Source organism: Dermacentor silvarum, chromosome 5 (genome assembly GCF_013339745.2).
Source record: "Dermacentor silvarum isolate Dsil-2018 chromosome 5, BIME_Dsil_1.4, whole genome shotgun sequence".
NCBI lineage: Eukaryota > Metazoa > Arthropoda > Arachnida > Ixodida > Ixodidae > Dermacentor > Dermacentor silvarum.
The window spans coordinates 162,362,748-162,382,788 of record NC_051158.1 but is presented as its reverse complement, the minus strand read 5'-3'; the positions used below and the strand labels follow the sequence as shown (position 1 = coordinate 162,382,788).

The 20,041-nt window shown below is 47.0% G+C and overlaps 2 protein-coding genes across 3 annotated transcripts in view; one reads left to right on the top strand and one right to left on the bottom strand.

Annotated features, from left to right (window-relative positions):
- The window catches only part of LOC119453835 (uncharacterized), a 67,495-nt gene extending 56,156 nt beyond the window's left edge, over positions 1-11,339 (top strand). The window contains exon 7 of the transcript XR_005192460.2: positions 11,234-11,339. The gene's annotated coding sequence lies outside the window, so the exon portion shown is untranslated. The remainder of the gene's footprint in view (positions 1-11,233) is intronic.
- A 1,358-nt stretch (positions 11,340-12,697) lies between these two features.
- LOC119453836 (histone H3.3A) lies at positions 12,698-19,894 on the bottom strand. 2 transcript variants are annotated; one of them, XM_037715881.2, is made up of 3 exons: positions 19,730-19,894; positions 16,763-17,075; positions 12,698-14,323 (listed from the first exon to the last, which is right to left on the bottom strand). In XM_037715881.2, the coding sequence occupies exons 2-3, from the start codon at positions 17,042-17,044 to the stop codon at positions 14,195-14,197; spliced, it is 411 nt and encodes a 136-aa protein (XP_037571809.1). In that variant the 5' UTR covers positions 17,045-17,075; positions 19,730-19,894; the 3' UTR covers positions 12,698-14,194. The 2 variants fall into 2 exon arrangements, with proteins under 2 accessions (XP_037571809.1, XP_037571810.1); XM_037715882.2 differs by lacking the exon at positions 19,730-19,894 and adding an exon at positions 18,996-19,145.
- Between the last annotated feature and the right edge of the window lie 147 nt (positions 19,895-20,041).

Genomic DNA, 20,041 nt, shown 5'->3' with positions numbered 1-20,041 from the left:
ATGAACAGCTTGAATGTTCTGCTTCATTATGCTCCTCTGTGGGCAATGATCATGGTTGTAATTTTCAACTTTTGCACGGCTTTCCATGAATTCTTTAAGCCAGGCAAACACATGCAGCTTGATAGTGTTTGATTCCAAAACTGCGCCCTCAATTTGTGTATAATTTCGGTCGGTTTTACATGATCGCGAGTGAGAAACATCATAAAGATATGTTGCGCACTGGACAGGTGTACCTCTTTTTCAGTCATCGATTGACAGACTACCAAAGGAATGTAACGAGACCGGCTGACTGGCCGCATGACTCTTTGACTCGTCTACTTAACAAGTTATCAAGCGTCAGAGCGTGCCAGTTGATAGAACATGCTCTACAACATGTCTTGTTTATATTTGATTCACCCTTGTAATACTATCGATAATCTGTTTTACACTATTGATATTTTTATGAAACTATTGATACTATCCATAGTCAATTTACCTATAGTTTTGCATCGCTAGTATGATGGCAAATTGAAGCATGAACAATACAGTCAGGAGCTCCTGAGGATGACATCTAGAAAGCAGATTTCACTCAGCACATTAAGGGGGTACATTGGTCTTGAGTAGTTTGCAATTTTTTTTAGTAATTTGAACAAAACTTGGTTATCTGGTTCAGTTCTTCATACCAATTTCAGAAATGCAGTTACTTTTTCTACTGGTCAATTATTTCTGAAGATAATTCAAATGAACTTTTGTTTGTAAGCACAACTACACAAAAAACAACTTTTTAGAGTGTTACTATTGGCACATGCCTAGATACTACAAAGCATAAGGCACACAATGGCATGTTTTAGTTACTCTATATCAATATGAATTAAATTTCTCAAATGTGTTGAGACTGGTGAAGTCTTCTCGTGGCACAGAAGCATCTCGTGCATTTTGTCGGGGCAGAACAGAAAGATGCATGTGTGTGTGTGTGTGTGAATATGAAATGTAAAACACTTATGGAACATGACACTTATATTTGAAAAAACCATGCGTGCTGCAATACATTCACTGTTTTGAAATATTTGCAATAAACGAAAGATTTGGGGAAAAAGGTCCCTTTGTGTCATTGCAGTGCGAAGCACCGAAGGACAGACGTGAGGTTTGTGGAAAGAATAATAAGCACAGGCACTTTGTGCGAGAAGCTCGGAGTCCGCTCTTGGCTTCACCCAGCTGGATACAGTGTTTCTTTCTGTCCATCAGGTGCCTGTGCCAAACACCTAGGTACCCCTGATCTTAGCTTCTTAGCATGGTTTTAACACACTAATTGAACCAGTTTTGAAAAGGCTGCAAATAACAGATAATCCCCAGCTGCAACAACAAGAGTGCGGTCATCTCATATGACAATACCGTGAAAAAGCACAACGGAGAGTAGCAGCACTGACCTAAAGAATACAGTGTGTTTTAACGAAATGTCTGAATTATGGATCGACCTGCACTAAAACTTCTGTTACGGATGCTGACAGATGGGCTTCATGAAAGCGTGCAGTCAGTTGTAAGGTGGGTAACAGTTCGCATCAAACACTAGTGATAGAAGGGTGTGCAGAAAGCTGTTGGGATTCATGTGCAAGCTACTACGCAAAACAAGACAAATATGTAATGAGCACATGACACATTGCGTGTGCGATGCTCCCTTTGCACTTGTGTTTAGTTTCAAGCGAAAATTTCGACAAGCACAGTGCAATCTCTTCCCGATTACTGCCTCGCTGACATCCGCATCGTCATCTTTTTTGATGTTGGTTCACAATACAGAGTTATCGCAGTACAGCGCGCTACCGATTACAGGCTGAAAGCCCCACCGTGGCAAGTCTAACAATAATGCCCACTGCGTCGTAATTTCAACTTGCTAGATTAAAAGACTTACTCGAATCAAGCTCGCTGACCTTCACGAGTTGACAATAAGCTGTCCACAAGAAGGCGAGATTGTGCTTTTCTGGCACTCTTGTGACAGATCCACCATGTTGCTGAGATGGGCAGGACACTGACGTATTTGGAAATTTTCAACGTTGTGCTGATGTAGAAACTTTACAAAAAAAAATAACATGTACCAATTTAATCGCAAACATTACTCGCAGCGCAAAACCGCTCAGCTGCATTAAATTGTACATTAATGCTTTCGCATTCACAATTCATAAGTGCTTAGGTGTCGGATTTTTGGCGCGTGCATCCCAGACTTCTAGGGGGCGGGGCCAAGTCACTACCATAATGCTTTGTCGTGCTAAGTCTCCAGCTGTAAGCAAACGGACAAACGTAACTCGCAGAAGTAAGTATGCCAGTTCAAGCTAAAGTGTTACTGAAATGTGCCAGCACACAAAGAATCTTTTAGCTATGGCACAGCAAGCTCTAAGAAAGTTTTTTTTGCAGATTAGAAAAAATGCATGTGTCCCGCTGCGTGAGTTTGCATGTCATTACCTGCTACATGCCGCATTCTTAAGGCTGAATGGTGCGAGAAATTGTGTGAGCGACTGCATTTTTGGAACTTTGCCAGGAGCGCTATCGTCTGTGGACGTCTCCGGTGCTAGTCACGCAAAATGTCGCGAAAGTATCCCCGAAAGGGATCGTTCAGTAATAGAGCTGATTAGGCAGAACGTCAAGTTTGCATCACGTTACGAAAGCAGCGTCACTCAGTGCCATTTTGTATGCGTCGCGCCTACGTCATGCCTCGAAGAAGATGGCGTAATGTCCAGAATAGAGCCCACGGTTGCACCAAGAAACTAAACAGTCTCGTTCCTGGTGGACAGTTAAAAGAATTGTTCGAGCATCCAACTTTGCAACATTTCGTACGTGACATCTCAAAGTTGTGACTAACGCGCGCACTGCTTCGCTATGCATCGGCTGCAAGTTGCACTGACACTCGTGACGGATACCTTCACACCAACCTGACCGTCCCACACGGCAGCGGTGCCGTCTCATTGCAAGCTTTCCTTAGTATTACTAGTGCATTTTATTGACAGTCATGTTCACGATGGTTGGTACATTTGCGATGTGCTGTCTTGTTCTTGTTTGACTGCTTTCTGCCCATCATATCCATAAATTTGAATGCTTCAAATAAACAAAGTTTCAGCAAGCCCCTGTACTGTTGCCTTCTGGTCTTTGTGCTTTAAAAGTGAGAATGTGGTCTAGTCTAACAATTATTGTAGCTCTGCACCCGAGCCTATCAAAAGAGTTTAAGAGTACAAACGTTTTGCAATGTTACCTGGATCAAGAATAGAAAAAAGAATCATTCTACCTGAACTTCTTGAAAATGCTTTTTCAAATACACGACCCGTTCGACTTTGCATCTATCTCCGGGAACACAAGGCTATAGTAGTGAATGCTTTTCCGTTGCCGAGAGCTGATAAGCTCTTGCACCGACTTGCCGATGTCACTGTTTCCTGTAAGCTGGACTTACAATCAGCCTACCATCAGGTCCTGTTAGCCGAGAAAAACCGAGAGCTTGCCACTTTCATTACTCATGACGGTCTCTTTTGCTTTCAGCGAGTGTGTTTCGGTTTGGCATCTGCACCATGATAAAAATTTGCGAAGGGTCTTTTCTGGAATAAGTGATGCAGGCATGCAGTTGAACCACAAGTGTGTATTTAGTGTCCCAGAACTAGCTTTCCTAGGACATAAAATTTCTGCAAACAGCATTTCGCCAATGGAAAACAAAATCATGGCTATGTACTATATTGGAATGATACCGTAGGTTTGCAGTCTTGGAACACTTGGCAATCTATAGATTTTCTCCACATACGACTGCAGGTGTTTCTCCGGCTATGCTTCTCCATAGACGTCAACCGAGAACTTGACTCGATGTTGCAAACATGCGTTCACTCTATCTGGAATTTGCTTCTCCCAAGTTGCACATGAAGCACAAAGATGAGCACTACAAAAATGGGAAAATGTCAACAACATATTGACACAAGACAAAAACCGTCTTTAAATAACGCGCGCAGGTTCGTGCACCCTCGAAGAGGACAGCGGCGTATTAGAAGAACAAAGACGAAGACGTAATGGCACGTGCATTCGCCGCACGCACTGGGAGATATGTGACCGTCGCCAAAAGAGGAGGAAGTGAAGCGTAGCTCGAGAAAAAGAAGGCTTCTTGATCTCCTGCTTGGAACGCTGCAGCTATTTCTTTTATTTACTTGCCGGGCACAAGTTCGCCCCAAGAAATAGTTTTCTCAGAAGACCTTGTATCATTCGTTACAATTCTGGTGGAGGTGCGGGGTATGATTTCCAGCCCCATTCGAGTTGAAGAAAGCAGCCCGGAGCCACGCCAACTCGGACCCAACGAGCTCACGCCTGTCCACCAGCGCACGAGCCGTCGCCTACGTGGTGAGCGACCCGAGTTTTCTCTTTTACCGGAGCCAACTAGAATAGCAGCAGCAGCCAATACCGAAATGACATCCCAGACCGCCTCAACACACGTCGTCGTTGATCAGCCGATGACGCCTAAGCCTTTCCACGGCGACACTTTTGAAGACGCCGAGGACTGGTTAGAAGGCTTTGAGCGTGTGGCGGACTACAATGGATGGAACGAAGACCGGAAGCGCCGCAACGTTTATTTCGCGTTGCAAGACTCTGCACGAACGTGGTTTGAAAACCATGAAGCTGCCCTCCGGTCGTGGGATGACTTCCGACGGGAGCTGTTGGCTACGTATTCGAGCACAGACCGCCGAGAAAGAGCTGAAGCCGCTTTGCAAGCAAGAAGCCAACGAAACAACGAAAGCGTGGCAATGTATGTTGAAGATATGTCCCGCTTATTTCGCCGGGCCGATCCGAGCATGAGCGAGGACAAGAAGCTTCGGCATCTGATGCGCGGTGTGAAGCAGGAGCTTTTTGCCGGTTTGGTTCGAAGCCCTCCACGCACCGTTGCCGAATTCCGCGCCGAGGCGACAACTATGGAGAGGACACTCCAACAGCGAGCGAGGCTCTACAACCGCGATATGAATGTCGCATCTGTGGACGCCATATCAACGGTGTTCGGGAACGGCGTCGATGTCTTACGAGAACTCGTAAGGTCTGTGGTTCGAGAAGAGCTCCAGAGGCAACAGATGAACAATGGCCCTACAGCGGTCTCTTCATTGGCAGAAGTGGTTCGTGAAGAAGTGAGACAAGCAGTCCGCGAACAGCACCCACAAGCACAGCCACAAGCGTCACCAATGGTACGGCCGACAGTATCGTACGCCGAGGTACTCAGAGGAACGCCTGGACGTACTTTCGTCACGGCACCTACCCATGTACCCGAACGTCAGTTCACGCCACCTCCGCCTGAGACGAGATTGCGGAAGGCTGACATATGGCGCACTCCTGATCGAATCCCACTGTGCTACCACTGCGGGGAAGCTGGTCATCTCTACCGGATGTGCGAGTACCGCAGAGCGGGACTTAGGGGTTTTTCCGTAAACGCTCCTTGCCCAAGAAACGGCGAGCGCCCTTTTGAAATCCGGGAGTATTTGTCGACGCGCCAAAGCCCTCATACTTCACAGCAACACCAACCTCGGTCAACAGTACCACTGCGGTATCGATCACCGAGTCCGCGTCCATCCTCCAGCTCCCCGAGGCGAAGTTCCCAAAGCCCGCGTCGGGAAAACTAATACCGGCGACCTGTGGAGGTAAGGCCGCTGTCGACGCAAGAACAGAGCCTCCAGCGCTGACTCCGAAATCTAACGACAGACGCGAGAGCAGTTGCGGAAACAGTGACGTTACTTCCGATTTGTGTGTGGTTGTGGACGGCTACGAAATTACTGCTTTAATAGACACAGGCGCAGACCATTCAGTGATGAGTAAAGAACTTGCCAGAAGACTAAAGAAAGTGCTGACTGCTTGGAGAGGACCGCAAATTCGAACAGCCGGAGGACACCTTATCGACCCGGTGGGCAGGTGCACTTCTAGAATTGGCATACGTGGCTTCACATACGTCGCTACTTTCATTGTGCTGTCAGAATGCTCGAGGGATTTAATTATTGGAATGGACTTTTTGCAGGCGAACGGTGCAGTAATCAACTTGCAGGAATCTTGTGTGTCGTTCTCAACGAAGCACGCCATCGCTACGTTCGAGTGTGAAGAACAATTCGATGCGCTCCAGATTATAGACGACGACGTCACGATACCCCCAAGATCCAGCATAGCTGTCGCCGTAAGAAGCAACGTATTCACCGACTATGAAGGAATAGCAGACAGTAACATTGGCCTCTTACTCGAAAAAGGGATCTGTATGGCCAGAGGTCTTGTTCGGCTGCGTGGTGGGTGTTCTAATGTCTTTGTCACCAACTTTGGAAATGAAGTCCAGCATATTGCGAAGGGAACTGTCATTGCCCGCCTTAATGATTATGTCCAGATTATGGATTTGAACCCTTCCGAGGCTGCACCACTCAAGTCTGACAACGTCGACTCCATACTCGCATCCATCAAGATCGAAGCAGCACTATCACCGATCCAGAAGCAGCAAATAGAAAGCCTTATACGAGAATTCGCCACGTGTTTCTCAACGTCATCCAAAGTCCAGAGAACATCCATCGCCAAACACCGTATCATTGTCGACGAAGCTGTCAGGCCTATTTGCCAGCATCCCTACCGAGTGGCACCGAAAGAGAGAGAGGTCATCAGAAACCAAGTTGAAGAAATGCTGAGAGACGACGTAATTCAACCGTCGACAAGCCCGTGGGCTTCGCCCGTGGTGCTAGTAAAGAAAAAGGATCAGACCTTGCGTTTCTGCGTGGATTACCGGAAGTTGAACGTCGTCACAAAGCGGGATGTTTATCCACTTCCGCGGATCGACGACACCCTTGATAGACTACGGGATGCGAAATTCTTTTCCTCTCTCGACCTCAAAAGTGGATACTGGCAGATAGAAGTGGACGAAAGAGATCGTGAGAAGACAGCGTTCGTCACACCAGACGGGTTATACGAATTCAAGGTACTTCCGTTCGGCCTCTGTTCCGCACCTGCCACATTTCAGCGGATGATGGACACTGTACTATCCGGGTTAAAGTGGCAGTCCTGTCTTGTTTATCTTGACGATGTCGTGATTTTTTCTACCACCTTTGATCAGCATGTGGAACGACTGCGGACTGTGCTCAACGCTATTAGTTCAGCAGGGCTGACGATAAAGCCACAAAAATGTCACTTCGGCTTCCATGAGCTCCTTTTCCTCGGCCATGTGATTAGTTCTGAAGGCATCCGTCCTGACCCTGAGAAAACTGCAGCAGTAGAAAAGTTTCCTAGACCAACGGATAAAAAGGCCGTGAGGCGATTTTTAGGACTTTGTGCCTATTATAGACGTTTCGTCAAAAATTTTTCGAAGATTGCCGAGCCGTTAACGCGATTGACTAAAGAAGATGTACCTTTCATTTGGCTAAGTGAACAAGAAGATGCATTCAATGAGCTCCGACGCCGACTTCAAGACCACCCGGTTCTTGCGCACTTTGATGAAGAAGCGGAAACAGACATCCACACGGACGCAAGCAATTTCGGGCTTGGTGCCGTCCTCGTTCAGTGGCAAAACGGAGAGGAAAGAGTGATTGCATACGCTAGCCGCACTCTTTCGAAGGCTGAAACTAACTACTCTGCTACGGAAAAGGAATGTCTCGCAGTAATATGGGCCATAGGAAAATTCCGACCATACTTATACGGTAGGCCGTTCCGAGCAATCAGCGACCATCATTCGTTGTGCTGGCTTGCAAACCTGAAGGATCCTTCTGGGCGACTTGCTAGATGGAGTCTGAGGCTGCAGGAATACGACATAACGGTCGTGTATAGATCTGGTCGCAAGCACAGTGATGCTGATTGCTTGTCACGTGCTCCGGTCGAGTCTGCTCCTGTGGAAGATGGACACAACTTTCCGTTTCTTGGAGCCGTAACCACGTCTGAGATGGCCAAACATCAACAGTCTGACGCCGAGATGCTTCTACTCATCAGGCACCTGGAAGGACACCCCGTCCATGTTCCGCGAGTTTTCAAACGGGGATTATCATCGTATGTGATGAGAAATAACGTCCTCTACAAAAGAAATTTTGAGCACAGCAGGGAGAAATTCTTACTCGTCGTTCCTTCATCCTTGCAATCCGAAATCTTGGAAGCCTGTCACGATGACCCATCCGCAGGACACCTCGGAGTGAGTAGGACATTCGCTCGAATTCATGCTAAGTACTACTGGCCAAAGCTATTGAGTTCGGTGCAGCATTATGTGAGAACGTGTCGGGATTGCCAAAGACGCAAAACGCCTCCATTAAAACCCGCAGGCCTCCTTCAACCAATAGAACCCCCAGAAGCCCCGTTCGAACAAGTAGGAATGGACTTGCTTGGTCCATTTCCGACATCGTCATCAGGGAAACGATGGATTGTAGTAGCGACTGATTACCTAACCCGATATGCCGAGACAGCCTCTCTAATCAGTGCAACAGCCATTGAAGTAGCTGAATTCTTTGTCACCAACGTGGTATTACGACATGGTGCCCCTGCAGTTATTATCACGGACCGAGGAACTGCGTTCACAGCGGATTTGACGCACTCCATTATGCAACTAACTCATACCAGCCACAGGAAAACAACTGCCTATCACCCTCAAACAAATGGGTTGACCGAGCGACTGAACAGGACGCTGACCGATATGTTGTCAATTTACGTAGACTTAGAGCACCGTACATGGGACAAGATACTACCATATGCAACATTCGCTTACAATACCGCATTGCAAGAGACCACTCAAGTGACGCCATTTCAGCTTGTTTTTGGCCGAACAGTTACCACACCCTTAGATGCAATGCTGCCGGTAAACGATAGTGCAGAACAAAACCCTGAAATCGGCGAATTTATACAGAGGGCCGAAGAAGCACGCCAGCTGGCGCGACACCGCATTCAACAAAGACAGCGCATTGACGCCGACCGGTACAACTTGCGGCGAAGAGAAGTCGAGTATGCACCAGGTGACAGAGTATGGGTGTGGACTCCCGTACGGACGCGCGGCCTGTCCGAAAAGCTTCTGCGCCGTTATTTCGGCCCTTACAGAGTACTTCGCCGCATTAGTCCCTTAAACTACGAAGTTACGCCGGAAGGACAAGTGACCTCATCACGATGCCGACGTCGCACAGAAACTGTGCATGTGGTCAGAATGAAGCCATATTATGACAGGCAGTGAATGTTCTACCAAACACCTCTACTCAGTGCCATATACCATTTTAGTGTGGACAACAGCTTGTCAACAGTTTCGCCACTTTACGCATCGGGACGATGCGTTCTTGGAGGGGGAATAATGACACAAGACAAAAACCGTCTTTAAATAACGCGCGCAGGTTCGTGCACCCTCGAAGAGGACAGCGGCGTATTAGAAGAACAAAGACGAAGACGTAATGGCACGTGCATTCGCCGCACGCACTGGGAGATATGTGACCGTCGCCAAAAGAGGAGGAAGTGAAGCGTAGCTCGAGAAAAAGAAGGCTTCTTGATCTCCTGCTTGGAACGCTGCAGCTATTTCTTTTATTTACTTGCCGGGCACAAGTTCGCCCCAAGAAATAGTTTTCTCAGAAGACCTTGTATCATTCGTTACAATATGTAGACCATTGGTGCACAATGAAATTTCCGCAGTTCCGTCCAGGAGATCTTGCCAGAGTATGCAACTCCCGAAAGTCGGGTGCAAAATACTTAAGTTCATTCAAGATTAACTGCTGGATAGGACTAAGTACTTTCCAGCTTGAAAACGGCAAGCGTTGGAATGCTTCCAGACAAGTGAAATACTCGGCACGACAGGATTCTCTTGAGAGCTTTGATCAAAGGAGTTATTCCAGTGATTACACATCTCGTGATAGTTTCCCCACCTTTTTATTCTTCTGTAAATTTCCTTCTCATGATCAGGGTCCCCTGTGAGTAATTGACCTAGATAAACGTACTCCTTTCTCCTCCAGCTCCTATTGGTACAGGTTCTACTGCACACACTCAATTTCTACCTCCTCTTCCACCAACGCAACCAGGTTCATCCTCTGCAGAAGAATCTGCTTGGCTTCCGTCTGTCATACCGTCCCAAGACAGGGCTTTTGAAGGAACTGTGAACAGTGATAGAGAATTCCAGCTCACCTGGAAGTAATGATTCTTCTAGTCCTACTTCACAACCAGATTTAGGTCTTCGTACGTCTACACAAAGTACACAACCCCCTGTACGATTTAAATGTTTCAAAATAGACCTACTGTTTTGGTTTGCTTGGAAGCATTCTTTTCCAATTTTTCTATTCAAGCAGTTTTTTACAGTTTATGCGTTACTGGCGAGATCGTTCAGGTTGCTATAATTAGCATTTTGCCATAATGTTGCTGCGTTCATCATTTAAGGAACTTTGTACACAAGTTTCTCTTTACTGCTCTCTTTTGAGGTTAACCCTCTCCTATGAATTCTTACCCATGACATTTGTTAGGTCTATGTGGTTTCCATAAAAAGGCTTTTTTTCCTCCGAACATTTTCCCGCAACATGAGCATGTGTTAAGCACATTGCCAAGTCTACCACGGTTGTGGACCTTCCCAGTGGCACTCCCCGAGGCCAAGTTAACCCCCCCCCCCCCCCTTTTGTTTAACCCCTTTTCTTTCCTTGCACCTTTGAGTACTGCAACTAGGATGCAAGATGCAATCGTCTGCACACTCGCAAAAAGCACATTTTTTGACAATTTCCCTTGCAGAAATTGAAATTACTGCTGTTTAGATGGTATTGGCAAACTGTCAACACACCCCCACCCCCCCCCCCCCCCTGGCAGAGATCCTGGGTGCGCTACTGGACCTTCTCAACGTTAATAGGATCTCGTAATGTTGGACCTTCCATTGTTGACTCGCACAATATAGTGACCGGTCCTGTTATTGTTTGCACTGCTTCAATTTTCAGACCAGTGAACCTCCCAAGAAAGCTCGGAGCGAATGAGCCGCACATTGTTGTATCCAAGGTGGATACCTGAATGAATGGTTGCTTAGTCTTTCAGCTAAGCCTGTTTACTTGCTTTTGTTTTTCCCAGTATGGGTATTCAGACATTTCATGAATTGGTGTGTAGCGCGATGCATAATCTCTTGCGAGTGTTCATTTAAATTAATTCATGCTTTCCTCAAGTCTTACCTTTTGCATTATCATGTCCGATATATAGACTTAGCTGCACTAAAAATAAAAAAAGCCATTTTCAATTTTGCGGTTGTATAACTGCACACAGTACAGATTTTCTTTTGAAAGACATTGACTCTTTTCATGCTTTAAAATTTCAGATTGCTTTGACGGCTAGTGCCACACCGTGATCAACCTTGCAAGTGTGCCGTGCTGCCCTTTCCATCTGCTGAATTAAACATCATGCTTGGTCCCTGTCCAAGAAAATCTATTACTACGGCGCTCTACTCTGTAGACTCGCGTCGAAGCAACCACAACTCGTGGAAACACTACAGCACCTCTGTTGTCACATGACATCGGCAGAGCACAGACCACCATAGAAGGTCACGACGGGAGTATGAACTCCTTTTGACGCAGCATCAATTTTCTATGCAACACATTGGTACACAGTTAATATTTTGAGTCTCGATCTAGGAGCAGGAGTCACGTGGCGATATGTACATATATAGGAGTTACTTTTTACACACTCAGATGAATGCAGACAACTACCGATTCATGTAACGAACTAGTTGGACCTATACGACTACTTATAGGTAATACGATTGTGGTGTGCTCTGTTTGCAGACAACTTTCTGCGAAAATGAAGTTCGGAAATCTACAGGGTCAAAGCATGCACAAGCTAGTACTTTCAAAATTTGAACTCCACATTGTGTGATCTAGTTTGAGCTAGGGAAGAGGAGACAAGCATTTTGTCTCAATGATTAACTGCTCCCTGCCAAAATGTTACATTTGCACCCCTTTAACTTCCAAGTTGGACAATTTTATTAGTGAAAAACCACAACCCGATTACAAGGCATGCCATAGCAAGGACTGAACAGATTAACTTTGAACACTTGGAGTTATTGTTCACTTATTGAGCACTTAAGTTCCATTGTGACCTCAAACTGCACATACTGCAATTTAACACACCTCTATTTGAATTACCTGCCTGAAACGAGTCCCTCAACACTCGTGCCAGGTTAATGAATTAGAAAACAGGATTTGAAAGCATTAAACTACGCACAAAGCAAACCATATAGAACGCAGCTTCTCTACAAACATGCAAAGCAGAAGCCAAGGCAATTGTGGCGATGTTCAATTGGCTAGTAAGAGTACAGCTTTACGTTTTCAAACAGTTCACTTCAGGGACACAAACCAACACCTTTGCAAAAAAAACTAATACATGCCAAACTTGCCAACACTAGGGAATAACTATTTTTTGTCCCATATGCACACTTAATGGATACATAAGCACTTCAAAGATTTAGCTGAAGATGCAACACAGGAGCAGCAGATAACATAAACTTGGTTCACACTGACTGGTCTTGCTACTGTGAAATATGGTGGAATTCACTTGCTCAAAGCAAGTCCTTCGATATCAGAATTGTCACGAGTTACACGCAAAATTGCTTGCAAAAGTTTGAGACTGAAGCAACAGTAAAAAAAAAGTTTGTAAACCAAGAGAAATTAAGTGTGGCAGGTACGGCAACCGAATCCTGCAATGAACATAGTGAAACAAAAACAGGGCTTCGCTGGCTGGGCAGGCACCAAACCAAGAAGCCCTGAAAGCAGCAACTGAGCCAATGCATTGGAATGTGATGCACTTTATTCCAATTTTTTTTCAATCAAGTGAAGACCAGATTTTTGACAAACGTACTACAACCCGTCGCTTGACAAGCTATCGCTACATGCAAGGTGTAATGGCGGTGACATGATATTGATAGATATGCAAACACTTATTAAAAACACTGAACCGCTGTAGTCAGCCCCTCTCTCGACACTTGTACACCAAGATGACAGACAACTTTCTTTTCATCCAAAGAGTGCAATATTGAAAAAAAAAAAAAATGCTGAAGAGGGTCTGGAAATCTAGTCCCAGAATAAACTAAAAATTTATAACTATGTGAAAAGAAGGCCGATTTTTTGCACAGCGAAACGTGGCAGTGGTAGACAAAAATTTGAAACAATCTGAGCAGACTTGAGATTGCGATACTCTCGTGCAAATCATTCCAAGCACAAACAAAGAGCTCATGTTAAACTGAGCAATGTTTGCACAGGCTGTACTTGCTGGAAAAGAAAACCCCATCCGCCTCACAGAGGTAGATTTCAAATCTTGTGCAATGATTTGCACGAGGGTCTCGGACAGCATCATTCCCCGCCGTTTTGTCCCATCAATGCTTCAATAGCCATTCCAAATGGGAAGGGAGAAATCAAGCAGGTAGCTGCACAAGGTCAGTTTTTTTTTTTTAAGTACGTGTTTGTGCATTTGCAAAGAGGGGGCCTGCTTGCCGAGGAATTGTGGACACTCGTGAATCCTTGCGGGAGACTCTTCACAGCCCCTCATATGCACAACTTTCCAGATCCTTTGCAAGATCCTCTGCAAGCAGGCCCCCCAGGCCGGTCTAGCAGAGGATGGCCGATGCAGGAGCGACTCTGGTCCACAGTGGCTGAGGCCACTTTTGCATGTGGCAAAGCTGCTGCAATCTGCGTACCAACAGTCAATGCAACACTACACGATGGCATGATTTATGAAATGAACAAAACAACGGAGAACCAACGAGTTCAGAAACAAGGTAGCAGAAGAAGCTGGGAACTCAACCGGGAAACAAAACTTCGCTGAGTGCAGGCCAATTTCACCTTGAGATTAAAAAAAAAAACGCAGAGGATGCAAAGTGTCTGCAAAGTAGAGGCAGCTCATGGCAACCGTGTAGTGGGATAAATACACAGCAGGGCCACAACACTGGGTTGACACGGCACGTCCTTGGGCGTGTGAGAGGGCGCATCTGTACACGCTGGTGCAGGCTTGTGTGGCAACAGCAGAAACACTAGCCACTCGCACATGCAGCCAGGTGTGGCAACATACACACACATCCTGCACACGACACCAGGTGGCACAGGCGTGTGGGCCCTGCTTGCTGCTGGACAATGGAGCCGGTTGAGTGCATGGCTGCCACCAGAAGGGAGCAGAGGCCAATGACGAGACAAAGGGGGGGACAGGCGCGTGATGACGATGACGTGGAGAGAGTAGAGCAAGGACGACGAGCGGGGCGAAGAAGAGGAGTGTGTCCCTTGGCAGAGGAGCTCTAGGCACGCTCCCCGCGGATCCGTCTGGCCAGCTGGATATCCTTGGGCATGATGGTCACACGCTTGGCGTGAATGGCGCAAAGGTTGGTGTCCTCAAACAGACCAACCAGGTACGCCTCACTGGCTTCCTGCAGGGACGCATGCAAAGGACACGGGTCAGGGTTGGCAGAAACAAGCTCACTACTGTCACAATGCTACCAACCAATGTCAAGGTGTACTGTACTTGGCTGCTAGACACCAGGAATGTGTGAACATTACCCATGCATCAGGGCACGATTTCCACAAGTCCAAATTACCATGGTGGTTAACTTTGAATGACAAGCACAGCCGGAAAGCGTGCAAAGCTGTAGCAGAATACACGAGGCCTAATCAACAAGAATTTGGCCAGTCAAAACGGATTAACGAGGTCTGAAGTCGTCCAATAGCTAGGCAGGGGAACAAGTTGACCATTGGTAGTAGTTTTCAAAGCTGTGCACAAGCACATTTATAGAGGCCAAATATTTGCATTGGACACTGAGAAAATTCCCCGACAAATATGTATGTCACATTCTAGAGGTGCACATACAACTTCTACATTCAACCACTGCTGAACTGTGGGGCAACCCGCATAACACGAAGGCAAACTTCAAAAGCCAAGGACCAGGTAGAAAATGTTGAAGTAATAAACTGAAGGAACGCCGAGAGGCAGGTTGATGCCAATAAGTGCTACAGGAGAAATAGCACCCTTGGTGATAATTACCTCGACTTGCCTAAACTTTGTCCTTGCTGTTTAAGATGGCTTTGCAAAGCTACTTTCAATGATAGTATATGATAAATGCAACAACTGGCAATGATTATACATGTACGCACAGAATTACCTGCAGAGTTTTAACAAAAATAGGTGTGCTTTACAATTCGGCCTAACAGGTAGTGTCAAAATTTGTCTGGGTAACAGAAGCAAACCTCAAAGGCCACGCTTTTACTAACTGCATTCATTGGAAGCTATGCTGGGAACAAGTCATACACACCATGTTTTGGATGCCACATTTAAAGGTAGATTAAGCATGGTAAACAGAGTCGCAAGAACGCCTGAACCAGCAAGTTAGAAAAATGGAGAAATGCACATAATAGCCGTCATTTCCATCATAGCTGAAAGATGGCAGTCAGAGGCTACACATGTACATCTGTTGGCAAAATGTCGCTTGTGCCACTTGAAGTTCAGCTTAGCACAAACAGAAAGTGAATCAATAAAAACAGCAGAAGGAACTGAAACACGAAACTGCTCAGGCCAAGAACGGTCAGCTTCACTGCCATTTACAGACGAAATTTCGTATTAGATTTACAAACATGCACAGACAAGTTTTAACGTGCAGCTTAACATGAACCCTTTCAGCACCATGGACCTGAGCTTGCCCTCGCATTTCTAGAAGAAACAGTCCGAGCTCAGCTTGCAAATACACCCGATAAAAGGTTTATTGGTGGTATCCTTCATGGACACTACAGGTTCAAGGAACGGCAAGGCAGTGTGGGGTATACTGCCTCACAAGTGACCAGCAGCGCGAGCAGAGTGTTGGCGATGCTGCTGGACGGAAGCACTAGGGTATGTGGCATCCCCAGTAACTGAATTGTGCATGCATCTTCGTGATGGACAATGCTTGCCAGCGCACCACTGGAGCTGCTGGCAGAAAATAGTGAAAACAAGGAGGGTGTGGTAAGCTTGCAATCCGAGGTGTGCCAACTTGTGTACTTTTTGTAGTATCAATTTGTCCACATTACACTTGCAACTAACTGGTGTGGTGCTTGCTGTAGAAAACTCCCAAGGAAGCTTTCACAGCCACTATAAACATCTGCTTGGCTACTGAAGTCTACAGCCTTTCGAGATGGCGACATGTTGAGCACAAATGGGGTTGTTGCCATTTGCCACGCAGGAGGACTGCTTCTGGCAATAGAAAGACTGGAACCATCAGCGCCGAGAGCACTCCTGCGGTGGAATAAGCTGCTACAGAAGGGGATTGCTTCTTGCCACAGACGCCAAATGTTGGCGAGTGTTATCGATCTACTGAGTGAATGTGCAGTCCAATTGTATCTAAATAAGTGCAATGTATCTGGCAGTAAACCCAACACTAAAGAGGCCCCCGACGCAGACTTTACCAATGAGTGTGAGGTATAAAAGATGATCGCGTGAAGGATTACGGAGCAAATACTAGCAGATATTCGCAATGAGATTTATGAGAGAAGTGCAGTTATTGCACGGCCAACTACTGAAAAAAAAAAAAAAAAAGCACAAAAGCAAAATACGAAGGAAGAGGCAAAATGAAAAATACTCGGAGCTTCGCAAGTAAGCTTGTTACACTAAGACAGCTTGTGCTGCACTACAAAGAGGATGAAGACTGAACTCTGTCCGTCTCCAGAACCTATACACCACACCTTAAATGAGAGAAGTGGACCAACATCCGATGTACCAGCATTGTGGGTAAAACATTGTTAGTTCTAGAAACAGACCTCTTAAAGCCTACCTGTATTCCTTAGACTGAAGCAATACATTATCGGTATAACTGAATCTAGCACAGCAGATGCGGTTGGAATACCTGGAGAGCTCCGATGGCTGCACTCTGGAAGCGGAGATCAGTCTTGAAGTCCTGCGCAATCTCACGAACGAGGCGCTGGAAGGGCAACTTGCGGATGAGCAACTCGGTAGATTTCTGGTAACGACGGATCTCCCTGAGGGCCACAGTGCCAGGCCTGTAGCGATGGGGCTTCTTGACGCCGCCCGTTGAAGGGGCGCTCTTGCGCGCCGCCTTGGTGGCGAGCTGCTTACGGGGGGCCTTGCCACCAGTCGACTTACGGGCGGTCTGCTTCGTACGGGCCATTGCGGATGCTTTGGGACAGAGGTTGGGTTACCTGCACGACACAAGCAAACAGGCTCAGAACTCGCAGCACGTGCAATGTGTCCTACGGCAAGTGCAAGTTGAAGCCACGGGCACCAAAATGCTTAGCTGCGTGCACCTTATTTGAACGCCTGTCTAACACATGTTAGCAAATAGCTAGTGCCCACAAGCAGCAGCAGCAAGGCCTTGCAGAAAGAGGGCCACACATACGCCATCAGTTCTTTAAATTTAGTAAGCGCACACAAATGAGCACGTAGCTTTAATGTTGAAGCTTTACAACAAGGCCTATACATGCGTCTGTCTACTGGGAATGACGGCGCGGTAGCCAACAAATATCGCTGGTTCATTGCCTGCACCATTAAAAGAGTCCGCACCCTTGGGCGCTGATCTTGTCCCACAACAATCCTCTACCCTGCTTTCGTTTCCATTCTTGAAAACTGCGCTCGCTACTTTCCTGTCGAGAAAGCAATTTCACGTCATTTGTGGCACGCAACCACCGAGCTCGCAGCGGTAATGAAAGGAAAATGCGGGCACGATAGATAGTTGCGGGCCAACATAAGCCCCAAAGGGTGCAACATTTTAAGAGTGGAAAGCGTTGCGACGGCTTGGGTAGCGATCGGAGATGGTTGTTCGAACGCATGTCAAACGCAGGGCTCGTCCGAGCATCGCGTGGCTGAGCGTGTTGAACAACGATCTCCGATAGCGCCCTAGTTTTAGTGCTAAGGCCGGATGGCGACTAATGACAAGCAACTAAATAAACGATTGATTGCGGGCGCAAGTTGCACGTACACTGCATGCACAGGCAAATCGTGTAGAGCCTAGAGCCATCAGGGATATTCACGACAACGCCGCGAGAGACCAAACTTGAAACGGCAGCACGTGGCTATGCTCGGCACTGCGTACAAAAGCCGACTAAAAGTTACGCCAGTCTACCTTTGCAATAATGCGGCGAGGAACGGAATGCATTCGACGGGTGCGTCTGCAATTACGAACGCGCCGAGCAGCTCGATAAATTGCGACCAAACCACGCCGGCCAAGAAGCGAGCCGCACGCACTCACTGAAGTGCTAACGCCGTGCACTATACGAAAAATTTACTGCGAATAGCAAAATAAATGCTGACCTGTTCGCAATCAAAGGGGGCGTCAGAATGCGACGGTGGCTAGGTTAAAAAAAAAAAAAAAAAAAAAAAAAAAAGCAACAAGTCGGCACCAACTCGGAGGCCTAACTCAACGGGGCACGTCTGAACACGCTCGAGCGTTCCCCGAAAGGATCAATGAGCAAGTGAAAACATCCCTGCAATGCGCACGCGGTTTTTTTCATGGCGGCATCATACTGCGAGTGGCAGTTCGTTCCCGCCAATTACCGACAGAGCACGGACAACGCGAGCGTGCCTCAGATGCCAACTGATCGCAACTAGTGTACGACCGCTAACTAGCATTAACCGAAGAGAATGCGGTTATAGAACCACGAACTGCCCTACGAGATGCGGCCACGAATCCGTGCCCAGTCGGTGACGAACGGAAGCACTCCTGCGTGAAAGTTAGGCCTAACGGAAACTAGCCAGCGGCCCGGACGACCCACAAACAGAGCCGGACGGCTGCCTGCCGCGTAGCAACTGCCAGAATAAAAGTTCCGTTCCAGGATCCCAGCGCACGCTACGGACGCGGGCCCACAGGCGAACTCACCGCGAAAACGGCTACACGGTCACGGCCAAAGCCAAAGACTGGACAACGCGAAAACCTGGCAGAGAAGCTTTGTTTCAAAATGGCTGCCGCGGATATTTTGAGAGAAAGGCAACACACAATGAGGTGCGCTGCCGCCGGTGCGAGCAGACGTGGCAAGCGTCTCGACGACACTACGCGCACAAGCACGGCTCGAAAGACGAAAACGGCGCACGGCCGAGGCGTTTGTACGCAGAAACACGCCACTAACCTGGAGCTGAAAATCCGGGACACTTCCACAGGACTTGCTGCAGCGCGAAACAACTCACAACATGCAAGCGTGCACACAGATCGAGAACCTGATAATAATAAATAAAACAGCCGCGCGCGAAAACACATACGCAAAAATAAAAAAATAAAAAATGTAACAAAAACCATCATGACACATGAGCAACGTCACGAGCTCCGCGAGCTACTACTGGCCGCTCCTGACGTCACGTCTCTTACTATTGGCTCCGATAAGCGCGTTTCCCATTGGCCGTTTCTTTGGCAGCTGTGAATCGCGATTGGTCCGCCTAGAAGCCGTCTGGATGTCGAAAATGGTCGCTTTTTGGGTACAGGGCTCAAACTCGTTCGGCACCTAGCGAAGTTTCGCGGTTCATATGCATGTTTTACGCGCCGCAAGCTGCAAAATATCACGAACGAACGAAGAAAGTGTGCACCGGCCTTATAGGGCTGCACCGAAGGACACCATTTCGCCCACTTCCGCAAGCGGTCTGCTCAATAGCCGCCGGTTTCAAGCTGACAGGAGCTCATGCAAGGCTCGTTTGCGGGACATCGGCAAATTATAAGAATTACTGCGCACACTCGAGTCGAACACTATTCTTAGTTCGAAAAACGACTAAACAACATGGAAGTAAATCTCGAAAACATAACACAAGTGGACGGAACAATATCGGCTGAACTTTCACTAGCGTAGATGGAAACTGTTTTCTCTTTACTCACCTTACACGAACCGTGTCTCTAAAGTACAGACGCTTGCGTAAAGAAAACCTTAGACGAGCGTCCTACGTGAAGTTGCAGTTCAGCGTCCACACACGAACGGCACAACCGGACAGAAACCGCACCACAATGAACTTCTTAAGTAGGTCAAATCGACTGTAACGCCGCCTAGTCTAAACACAGCATTATATCCCAATAAAAAGAAAGCGTAATAACTCTGAAAATTGATAAATAAACACATAAAAAAATAAAGCCCCTTTTATTTTCTTTTACCTGTTTTTTACAAGCCAAGTATAAGGCTAATTATAATTATTA

Excerpts from the sequence above, each read along its gene's own strand:
- LOC119453836 (XM_037715881.2), bottom strand. The coding sequence starts at position 17,044 with ATGGCCCGTACGAAGCAGACCGCCCGTAAGTCGACTGGTGGCAAGGCC. Across the intron at positions 14,324-16,762 it reads CAGCCATCGGAGCTCTCCAG|GAAGCCAGTGAGGCGTACCT; the intron begins GTATTCCAACCG and ends GCGTCCCTGCAG.